The sequence below is a fragment of the Cryptomeria japonica genome, chromosome 10 (assembly GCF_030272615.1).
Source record: "Cryptomeria japonica chromosome 10, Sugi_1.0, whole genome shotgun sequence".
In the NCBI taxonomy this organism is placed as follows: domain Eukaryota; kingdom Viridiplantae; phylum Streptophyta; class Pinopsida; order Cupressales; family Cupressaceae; genus Cryptomeria; species Cryptomeria japonica.
In genome coordinates this window covers 561557613-561569916 of record NC_081414.1, presented here as the reverse complement: position 1 = coordinate 561569916, position 12304 = coordinate 561557613, and the positions used below count along the sequence as shown (strand labels likewise).

Sequence of the window (12304 nt, the reverse complement as noted above, 5' to 3'; positions counted from 1 at the left end):
GATCTGCCAAACTTGTTATCTACTTTGAAAATAACAGTTTGGTTTTTACACAAACCCAACTTAGAAAAGTGTTATGGCGTCTTTCTCATCAACATCGATGGCGATATCCCTCGTAAAATCTTAAATGAGGATTGTTTTCAATGTATTATTCCAACAAGCTGTGTATCCCCCACATCCCTTCCCTATTTAAACATGCACCTCTTCCATGGAGTACACATGCCTGTACCATTAAGTATACTCATTAAGTGTATACAAGCTATATTTTTAAGTCACTGTCAAATGAGACAGAATTTAGTATATACAAATCCATTGTGGGAAGGGAAAGTTGTTTTTCCATTTGTCTTGCACGCTGATCAACCAAATGCATATAACCTCCTCCATGTATCACGCATGCCTTTAACATCACACTATGCATGCTACATAGAACACAGCTTAATGTCATATTAGATTAGAAATGAATGAATGCATAGGGATTGAATGCAATCACTCTATAGTGATAATAAGTACAGTTTAGATAATAAGTACAGTTTAGATTGAATTGCATTAAGTGGAAAACAAGAATGGTTTACACAATGTTATATAGTAATAATGTACTCTGACAAATGGTTCATAAACAAAGTTGCATGGACACGGATACGGTATTGGATACAGATACGGATACGGCCATTTTTTAAGACCCCCAATATGGATACGACTGGATACGTCATTCATAAAAACACACACATATGTTTAACACAATTTTCTAAGTTATTCAAGGAGATTTTCATTGCTTCAAAAGCAATATAGACACATAATTGCTACATTAATAATGATAAGTTGATTTAACATTTTACAATATGCAAAAATAGTAGAGTTGCATTGGAAGATAACCCAAAAAATGGGTCACTCAAATAGAAAAACATTTCATTTGTCTTTCTCATTGGGTGTAGGTTTTGTTTATACCAACTTTTTTTTTTTAAATGCATGAATGAAGTTTTTTAAAATTAAATTTAGGAAGATTTCCGTCAATTTTTTTAAAAATCAAATCACATAGTATCTAGCATGGTTGGAAATCAAGGTTTTTTGGGCACATGTGGGTACAGTATTCAATGTGTATCCGGGCTGTATTGGATACGTATTTGTTTCAGATACGAGGATACGAGTGCCCAGGGAAGGACAAAGGAGTTTCCAGCTACTCTGTTCATAAACTACTGAATACAATTCTAACACATTGTTATTGTGCTCCAGACAAGCTTGTATAGCAACGGTTTTCAATTACTCGTACTAGACATGTTAGTAAACAGTGGACACGCAGCAATTTTCTTTGGATCTTATTTTAACAAAGATTTAAACAGGTGCAAGTTTCATCAATTATGCAGTTCCAGAATTTCTATGAAAGATTAAATGTAGACTTTAAACAACCATTTTGGCAATACTGGCAACATCAATAAAATCGTGATGGCCTATATTGCAATGTGATTTAATTTCCTACCAGGTTTGAATTAAACTGCCTTTTGGCAAGGAATTATCTTGAGATTGATGTCAAATAATACAAATAACATTTAAAAGTAAAATTTATGCATATGAACCAAGTTTTAAATGCTATTTGCAATAAACATGAACAAAAACATGGATATCAGTTCCACATAGCTAATGAAAAAGCCTTGAGATTGTTGTCAATTGATGTATATGAGCAAAACAAAACCTACCCTATGAGGCAAGCCGTGTTCATCCATATGGTTCCTTAAAAACCATCATAAGAAAAAAAAAAAAGGTCGGTCAGTTCAAGTAACTATCACCCTTCAAAAAACGTTCCAATCACCAACCAAATGTTTTGGCATTAATCATTGCAAACCCACTTGTCTGGCAGAATGAAAAAATAGAAAACTGATTGATTTCTGTCAGATGTGCAATTAACAGGATAACAGAAAAAAAGCTCTCCTATAATTTCTAATAATGGGCATTGATATCTTTGGTTTAAACAAGTATACACCACATATGTAAGGCATTCCAAAAATTGTTCCTTATATTAATCAAAAATCTTGATGATCGCACTTATGGGTAGAACAGATTTTATACCTTTTAAAGATAAATGCCCTTATGTTACTTTCTAGTAGGGAAAATTTTCAATTTTACTGACTGTAAAAAGCCAGAGCTGATTTATAAGGATATCTCTCATCTGTCAGTACGACCCATATGATAATGCCCAATCCTTATACCTTTGTTTTGACATGTTTGCAGTGCTTTTGAATATGGACAGCCACTTAATGAGGTAATTAGAACACCTGAACCTTCTAGAATCATTTAAACATGTTTGAACTGGGCGGACATTTATTGAAATATTAAGTAGACTCCATCTCAGAAAGGGCTTCGTCAAGAACTCTCTGCAACTCTTTGACTCTGTACTTTGTTAGTGCAATGCAATCCTGCCATACGTGAAAAATCTATTAGAGGAAGTCTTAATAATATTGTCATCCAACCATGCATCTCCAAAACACAAGCAAACTATTACTGCATGTATAGAGCAGACTGGAAAGAATTGGTTGAATTCCGAACCTGTACAGTGGAAGTAGATGCAAGAGTAGAACCACCAGGTTTATAAAAGGAGACAAGGCGACCAGAAGAATCAAGAACAACTATAACCATTGTTTGAAGAATAGACTCTTCTTCTGCTGTTGGGTCTGCTATTAAATGTTTCTTATAGAGCATACAAGTCAAAGAAAAGGGAATATTCTGTAGCATCAGCTTCTGCCTTTGCTCTTGAACTTTAGCATGCTTGTTGCTTTCAACTTCTTGAACAGTGCCTCCAGATGCAGGAATCACTTTTCCATCTTCAGTCACAGAAACAGACGGAAGGGACACTGCATTGAAAAAGGAGGATGCATTAGCAAAATTTAGGTAAATAGAGTTGGGATATTAGTCTACAACCCAAATTATTCAATTTTCAAGTTAATAGGTCACAAAAATCTCTACTGCATCTGGCATCAAATAAGCTGCTAATCATGACCCTTTTACCACCCGATGGCATTCCCAAAGAGTATTGAACTTCTTAAATAGCAACATTCCTTCCCCTCTTGACAAAGACTGACTGAATTCTGTTTTAGTGGCAAATTCAATTATAAACTTCAAAATTGCAAACATTTGACCTTGGAAAACAGAAGGCCTTGACACATTTAAATAGACAATTAAGATAAACAACAATTAATAAAGAACAATGACAGCAGCAACACGGAGTAAGGCTGTCCAGTGAATTTGTTAAAATGTTGAAAATTATAGAATATTGAATAAAATGATGAATGGTAATATGACAGGGCTTGTATATAACTTGAGATCTAGCAAAATACTGTTAGAATGTACAATTATTAAAATGAAAAACAGTGTATAGAGAAGAATGTTTTGTATAGGAACCAAAAAATAGCATGGTGACATTTCCCCGGGGTTTTCCTAGGCATCCCCATCCCCCTCCCTCTCTCCCTCTTACAATTTGAGGATGCATGGATGTCTCGGAAACATCCTCAATGCCGTCCTTGTTCCTCACTACAAACCAGAAACATTCCAGAAACATCCCCTTGTCAAGGAGAGATGGAAAGGGGTCCTTGGCCATCCCCAGGGACATCTGTGACTTCCCTTGACTGGCATAGGCATTTTAAACCCAAAAAAATGTTGACTTCAAACCAATTGACTTTGAGGCCTCTTTGTAATGTATATTTCCCTTAGTTACCGGGTTTACCAAGAATGGCTCCTGTACCTGGATTACATGGGTTCAGGTACCTGTCTTGGCTTAGGTCCATACCATGTTCACCCAAGGTATGGGGACGCATCTATTCTGGCTCCAAAACCTTCAATTCGCACAGCGTGTTGTTGACAACTTAAAAAATCGTGGCCTTTCTTTTCAAAATGAACGGTGTATCACAATCAATAACCTGCATGTTATTGACTCCGTACTGCGGTTTTGGAGCCAGAATAGCTGCAGGTAAGGTATGGCCCACCAACAGGTACATTTGAGACATACCCAGGGAATCCAAAGGGACTGATGCATAGCAGCTTCAATAACATATGCAAGAATTCAGAAGGACTGATGCAAAGCAGCCTCAAAAAAATATGCAAATGTAACCCAAAAATGCATTTAAACCTTAAATAGACTAAGTCACTCAAAAGCCCTCATTTGATACACACACTAAACACTCACACACACGAGCGCTCTTACAAAAAAAAAACACACAATGAAGGTCCAAAGGTTTGTTTGGTACCAGCAAAGGAGTTTACATTCCTCCACACACACGCCCGCACAATGAAAGTGCAAAAGCTTGTATGGTACCAGAAAAGGAGTTTGCATTCCTTCAGAGACACAAATAAACACAATAAAAGTCCAAAGGTTTGTTTAGTACCAGCAAAGGAGTTTACATTCTCTCTCTCTCTCTCTCTCTCTCTCTCTCTCTCTCACACACACTCACACACACACACAGCATGTGCACACTCTTGCTAGAATGTAATAATGAAAGCCCAAAGGTTTGTTTGGTACCAGCAAAGGAGTTTGCATTCCTCTTCTCACTCACACACACACTTGCTAGTATGTAATAGTGAAAGTCCAAAGGCTTTGATACCAGCAAAGGAGTTTACCTTCCTTTGCACACAAACACACAACCGTGCTTACTAGTATGTAATAATGAAAGTCCAAAGGCTTATTTGGTACCAACAAAGGAATTTACATTCATTTCTTGCTAATCAGCCTGGCTATGGCATAGGAACTACAAGCTTTGATATATTTCACATCTGTAATAACCCTTTCACTTAACAAAGAAGCATAATGGCCAAAGCCCACTAATCATCCCAAAGACAGATTAAACTATTTCAAGATGAAATTGTGTGTGTGTGTGTGTGTCTAGCTCACAATAAACAATAATGAAATGCAGATCAAGTTAATTAAAATGTGCAGCAACAACGATGATATGTTAAAGAAGAATATTTTAGCAAAGACAACGATTTCATGAGTCATCATGAGTCAGTGTCTTACAATCATTCCATTAAGCAAAAATAAATGATTTTGCAAAAGCAAAGGCAGCGCCCAAACATAGCCGACTTGAAATCAAAGAGGAATAGCAGTGATCATGTTTCTTTCAGCAAAAATTAATGCATACAAGGAAGCGATGAGAGAAAAGAAAAGATAAAGATTGAAAAAGAATCATGTGGTTGATTAGTAAAGTGACTAAAAGTAGTGATAAAGACACTAAAGAAGAAGAAAATATGGCCACGATCAAGAAGAAAAAATGATAAGCCGACTGCAAACAAAGGCAGTAGATTGATGTTAAAGCCAACCACATAATCGTCAAGCTGACTTCATAACATGGCCGACTGGTTTAATAGCGACTGACTTGCTATTGATTTAATATGTAATTAAGAAGCAAACCATTATAATGAAGGTGCGATCATACTAGTAATCTGGCCGAATCAGTCAACGTGTTTATTAATAAACATTTACATGTTATTAAGACATCAGTTTACTTTCTCTCCAAATGTAACGATTGATTAAGGGTCTGTATGTTAAAGAAAGTTTCTCTAAAAGGTGCGATTACTAAGAAGCAAGAGATATGACCTGTATGAAGATTGTGACTGCTTGATGAAAGAAGACATATCTAAAGAGGTGAGAAGACATAAAAGGGAGGTCTATTAGATGAAGAAAGGAATTTGTGAATTGAAATATTTGTCTTATATATTTATTTATACTGGCAGTGCTCAGTCGAGCAGCAGAAGTACACATAACATGACGCATGAGGTATAAAGGAATATAATCAGGGAAGGCTCCACCAACTACCATCGCATGAACACATTGCCAACATTCAAGAATAGCGATCAGATCTATATAAGGATTGGAAATTCCATTCTTTCTTGTTCAGTTCATAAGCCCAGTCCATCATAACATTCATCCTTAAGCAGACAGTAGGAACCCTGCTGGTTCTATTGCAGTTGTGTTTTTGGATTTTCAAGGTTTTGAACAATTTTTAAAACAAAAAATAACACGTACCAGGCAATAATTGCACATAGAACGAAATAGAAATGAAATTCGGAGCAACTGCAACTATATTATGAATAAGATAACTGCTACAATAAATCCTACTGCTAATTGCATACCCGTAGGTCCTTAGCTTATTTTAAATGAAGATATTTGGTGTTTGCCAGCCAAAACTAGGAAACTGACCAAAATGGGCGTACAAGTCCAGAGTGTGATTTCTCTGAGCCAAAAAGTTGATGGAATAGCTTGAATAGACTAGGCGTTGGGAAATGTGCACTCAGAATGCACTTTGGGTAGGCATTTCAGCCTCCCAGGCAAAACGTCCTTTCTCTGGAGCCCACGTGCCAAGGCTGATTGGTACAGCCAGCAAAGAAACTTGTACAGTTGGTTTGAATTGATACAATGCCGCTAATGAGGCATCTAACCTATATTGCCTCCTTATTCAAATTCTGCAAATAACTAACACAAATAACCTCTGATGAAGCACATAAAGACTTATGTATGAAGCCCTCTCAGTTTGCAATAATTCAGCTGATCTTTCACAACCTCAGAATCACAGATCCATGAAGAATGAACGATCTTTAATAGCAAACCCTCTGAAACCCTTGTCTCCTACAATCCACAGAGAAATAATCAAGCAATGTCAAAAAATCAATAATGAGCTTGAATTGCCTTCAAATCCCTTATAACCCCCAATTGGCACGATTTTCAATAAGTACGCCTAATTGCATTTTAAATACATTAAAATGTATTTAACCAACTTGCATAATTCAATAGTCAACTTGGGCGCCATATTTCACTTAAGTGATTTTATTAAAATCACTTTATAATATTAAGTGGTTTTTAAATATAATAAAGTCACTTTATGACTATATAATAACCTTATAAGTTAATTAAATAACTTAACCACTAGAATATTAATATCTCCTTCATTATTTAGTCTTTTGATGTGTCGTCTGAAGCTGGAATCAACATTGAATAACCCCCATGTGTCCAGGTGCCTTGACTAAAACTAGCACAACTGCCAAATTGACTTACTAAAAATAGTAAGCCCCTCAACTAAGCCCAAACACCAACACAAAGGCCCTGGAACTGAACCCAAGACTGAACTGAAGAAGTGGAACTGCCACTGAGACTCTCTATCTAGAATGTTAGCCTACGAAAGTCGAAAATAACAGGCTAACCCATTAGTCATAGAAACTGACTAGAATGGGGACATCACAGTCCGCCCTCCCTGAATTTGCTTGTCCTCAAGCAAACTCAATGCTGGATGTTGTAAAATGCTCTCACTTTCCCAAGTAGCATCCTCTATCGCCAGATCTCTCCACTTAACCAAAATTTCCCTGATGACCCGCCTATGAAGATGACGATCTCTAGTCTCTATGACGGCCTCAAGTACTAAAATCAACTTCCCCTCATCATCCAAGGGTGGTAAGTCTGAAGGAGCTATATGTTGTCCCAATGCCTTCTTGAGGCAAGAAACATGGAACACATTATGAACCTTACTCTCTGCCAGTAAATCTAACTCATAAGCCACCTCGCCTGGTAATCCTGAATGGACCATAATAACGTGGCTTGCGTTTCTCTAAGCCCTTCTTTCTAAGAGAGGATTGTCAATAGGGTTGTAACATCAGATACACCATATCCCCAATCTCAAAAGATCGCTCAACCCTCCTCTGATCAGCATATTGCTTTTACTGATTCTGAGCCTTCTGAATATTCTCACGAAGAGCTCTCATAATATCCTAGTTCTCCTGTAGCAGGTCCCCAGCACTCGGTACTCTGCAATCGCTCAGCAATAAATCCAAAAAACTACGAGCATCATAACCATACAAAGCTTTGAATGGTGTCATCTGAATAGTCATGTGGTGAGTGGAATTGTAACAATACTCACAAAGGTGCAACCACTTCACCCAAGCCTTCTACTGCCCAGATATGTAGTTCCGTAGGTATCCCTCCACCCACTTGTTGACAATCTTTGTCTACCCATCAATCTAGAGGTGGTAGTTGGTACTCGGAGTGAGCTTTGTTCCACATAATCTGAATAACTCCTGCCAAAAGTTACCCATGAACCTACTGTCTCTATCATTGACAATACTCTGAGGTAACCCATGCAAATCTGAATACCTCACGAAAGAAAAGATCTGCCACCTGTGCAGCTGAATAATTAGTCGTGATCGATAAGAAATGTGCATACTAAGTCAACCGATCAACTACCACATAAATGTTTGTTGGCGGCATTATTGTATACGAAAATACAACTAGTTAATTATATGTAATTGTTTTGGTTAGTTGGCAAACGAGGGGTGGTAGTTGCGGTGTGACAGTTGGCGCTCGCACCCCCTCGGTATCCTTATATACTTCGGAATGTAACTTGTAACATACACTGATTATGAATAAAAAAAAAAAATTGATACTTGTCTGATATCTATGGCATTATTCTGCATTACATACTTTATGCTTTAAGTATTCACCCGAGAGGGCAAACATTTGGCGTCGTTGCCTAGACGTTCTCGAGAACGAAAGACGCTGATGGCGTACGGACACGATGGGCCTACCCGTTGGTGAAATAAACCCAGAAGCCAACGACGCGCGAATAGATCTTTACTCAGGAGAAGACACGGCAACGAGAGAATTTTCAATTCTGCTCCAGGTAGCCATCCAAACCTACATCCGACGAGAGGCGGCAAAGGCGGAAATCCCACCAAGTGCAATGTGGACAGCGCTGGAGGTTAGCCCGGCCGTAAACCGGTTGATGAACCACCTCCCCCAGTTGCTTGCACAGGCAACACTGGCACAACAGGCTCACCTGCAGGAGATTGCCCAGGAAGAGCGACGCCAACAAATCCTTCAACACTACGAAGAAAAAAGCCGACGAGAAACAGAATGAGATGGCGCCAGGCCAGGAGGGAATTGAACCTTTAACTTTTTATTTTCAAATAAAAGTGTCATTGACACGAGTTGTATTGGAGGAAATGAATTAATAAAGACGTGTTTTGATTTATGTATTGTGAGTTATGGGAATGCGTGACAATTAATGCCCAACCTATTGAATAAAGATAGAAATAAAAAAGTAGAAACGGACGAGTGGGAGGCCGCGCAGAGGGACGTGATTCTAGAACAGCAAGTAGAAGGTAGACGGAGGCTGAGGCAACTTGCCGAAGGATGGCCCGAGGGGAACCAAGGAGGTGTCACGGAGGGTGCAGAAGCTGACGGAAATTTCTACACGTCACCAGAGCATCGTAGGACACGGAGCCACGAAGAGTTTCTGGAAGAAACAAGGTTACGGCGAAATCTAGTCGAGGAGACTCGGGATCAGTTTAGAAACTTATCCCTCACACCACGGAGTGAAGATCACAAGCAGGAACCAAGAGTGGGCGTGGGTGAGAGCGAAGGGGAGGGCAACTGTACGGGTGTAGGTGCCACACACGACAGGCAAAACACCATACCTCTAGTCACCCACGCAGGACACACCACCGGTGCCACCGGAGGAAGCAACGCAGGGCCACAGGCACAAGCACAGCCACCCCCAGGAAGACGACCCAAGATGGCAAGTAAACAAAAATTGCCAAAGCTCACAGGGGACGGCAAGGAAGACCCCTTACGGCACTGCCGTACATGTGAAACCATTTGGTCCGCCAACGGAGTGACAAACCAGGATGACGAGGTACAGCAGTTCCCAGCCATGTTACGTGGAGTTGCCATAGATTGGTACTACGATGTGGACAAGCAAAAAGTGGCCACATGGGCCAATCTACAGAAGGAATTCACGAAGGAGTTTCGGTTGCTCCGTGATGACAATGAAATTGTAACGGAGATATACAGTACCAAACAAGGTACTAAGGAGATAGTACGGGCATACAACAGGAGGCTGAAGGAATTGCTGGGTAAAATGGAAAGCCAACCAGCAGAGGGATTGAAGAAACGATGGTTCGTTGAAGGATTGAAATCCTCCCTACGAAAAAAGATGAAAATTGTACCCCCGACGTCATATGACGACGCCTATAATAGGGCGATGGACCTAGAGAGCGAATACAAAACATCAAAGAAGAAGAAAAGTAATAAATATTCATCTGATGATGATGAAGACTCTGCTGAGGAAAGCAGCAGCAGTGGCGAATCGAGTAAAAAGGTGCACGCTCTCCAAAAGGACATGGAACGAATGCTGAAAGAATTCAAAGCCATGAAGGGGAGTACAAGTAAGACTGAAGAAAATGACGTGTGGTGTACGGACTGTAGGAGTGACGGACACACCAAGGGGTCTTGCCCCAAGAAGTCTTTCTGCGACATTTGTCAAATTGCTGGACATTTGACAAAGGAATGTCCCTACAATATGAAAACCAGGAGCCAACAAGTTCTCTTCACGCAAGAGCAGCCGACTGTCAGAACTTCACAAATTGCCAACAATAATGCATCATCTGGCGGATACTGAAACAACTGGTGAGGGGGGAAGACCAATAATAACAATAATATTAGGGGCCGGATCCAATATGATGCGAAGGGACGACCAATGATCCAGTGTCGAGCCTGCAATCAATGGGGCCACTTTGCCAAAGAATGCACCTTAGAAGAAACCCCACAAAATCTATGCAAATGGTGTGGGCCTGGAGACCACAATGATGGAACTTGCCCAAAGTCAGGAGTGAACCTACTCAACATTGACAGGACGGAGATACGGGTATTGGCAATCACACGGTCACAGGCAATGAAAGCCACATACCCGGACCCTCGCACAGAGAAGCAGCAGGCGTTGGAGGCCAAGGCTGAAGTGGCGAAGGAAATGTTGGCACAAGGGAGCACCCAAGAAGTGGTAAGTACTTCCTACTCTGAGGCGGAGGAAAATATCCTAAAGCAAATGCTGCAAATTGAAGTACCTGTGAAGATGAAGGACCTCCTGGAAATGATGCCGCAATTATGTACGGCACTCCTACGTACGATGCAAGTAACTCCGCACAGTCAGGCGACCCAGAATACGGATGTTTCCGACAGAACACCTATAGACCCATTGGTCCTGACACTATACAGTGGCCGGCACCCGGCGGTGGTAGAAATGGGAATACTTGGCACCATTTTGATTGACACTATTGTCGACGGCAGGTCGGGAGTGAATGTGCTTCCGGAAGAAACCTGGAAGCAGCTTGGCAAGCTGACACTATGGCCGTCAACCTTCAACTTACTGGGAGCGGATCAACATGGTATCAAACCCCTTGGAACGCTCATGGCGCAACAAGTGACCATCGGGACACAACCATTTGTCCCCGACTTCGTGGTGATTCCGCTCGCCAAGAAAGGATACGATGCCATTCTGGGCAAAGGGTGGTTGGTGGCAGCCAGAGTGAATCACAACTGGAAGCGTAACACGTCGTCAATGGAGAAAGCCGGGAGAAAATTTATTATCGACCTGAAAACACAACTTGTGAGTGAAGAACTCGCGTCAGAGTCGGAATCAGACGGCGAGGGTGGAGTTGACAGAGGAAAGTACGGAAGGGAACCGAACAAGGAAGGTGTCCTGGGAATCCAAGGATGTTCCGAGGACAAGACCGATTCCCTTAATGGGCTCTTCCACTAGCAAATGGAGGACTATGAGCTGCTGTATGGGTGCAACATGTTGCAGGTTGACGAGGAACCGGATGCGAACGAATTTCCGCTAGCGTACGGGGAATACACCGAAGGGGATGCCCCGGTCAACGAAGTACCAGCGCACAGGTTTGACATGATGAAACCAATCCGGTACGAAGAGTCCCTAAAACCTACAAACCTCGGCACGGAAGCAGAGCCAAGGAACATCCTGGTTGGCAACGACTGGAATCCACTCTTGAAAGCCGCCACGTTTAAAATATTCATGGAATACAAGGATGTATTCGCTTGGACGTATAAGGACCTCAAAGGGGTGCCGCCAGAACTGTGTGTACACCAAATTTCACTCGTGCCTGGGGCCGTACCTGTACGAAAGAGGCCGTACAGAATGAATAAAAACTATGCGGCGAGAGTAAATGATGAAATTGAACGTATGCTCGAAGCCGAGATTATTTTTAAAGTGCAGACCAGCGAGTGGGTGTCGCCCATAGTGATATCCCTTAAAAAGGAGGCAAACCAGATCCGAATCTGCGTGGATTTCAGATGCCTTGACGCGGTCACCATAAAAGACCCGTTTCCAATAGCATTTACGGATAGCATCTTGGAAGAAGTGGCCGGTCATGAAATTTATTCATTTATGGATGGATTTTCTGGGTATAACCAGATATCCATCGCAGAAGAGGACAAATTAAAAACCACCTTCATAGTGGAGGATGGCGTGTACGCATATAATCGAAT

At 40.9% G+C, this 12304-nt stretch overlaps 1 protein-coding gene across 1 annotated transcript in view; it reads right to left on the bottom strand.

The window, feature by feature from the left end:
* Window positions 1-1978: 1978 nt before the first annotated feature.
* Window positions 1979-12304, bottom strand: part of LOC131060734 (uncharacterized) — a 131206-nt gene continuing 120880 nt past the window's right edge. The window contains exons 7-8 of the mRNA XM_057994092.2: window positions 2536-2840; window positions 1979-2405 (exon numbers count right to left, since the gene is read on the bottom strand). Of these exons, the coding sequence (XP_057850075.2) occupies window positions 2322-2405; window positions 2536-2840 (389 nt within the window). The 3' untranslated portion in view covers window positions 1979-2321. The remainder of the gene's footprint in view (window positions 2406-2535; window positions 2841-12304) is intronic.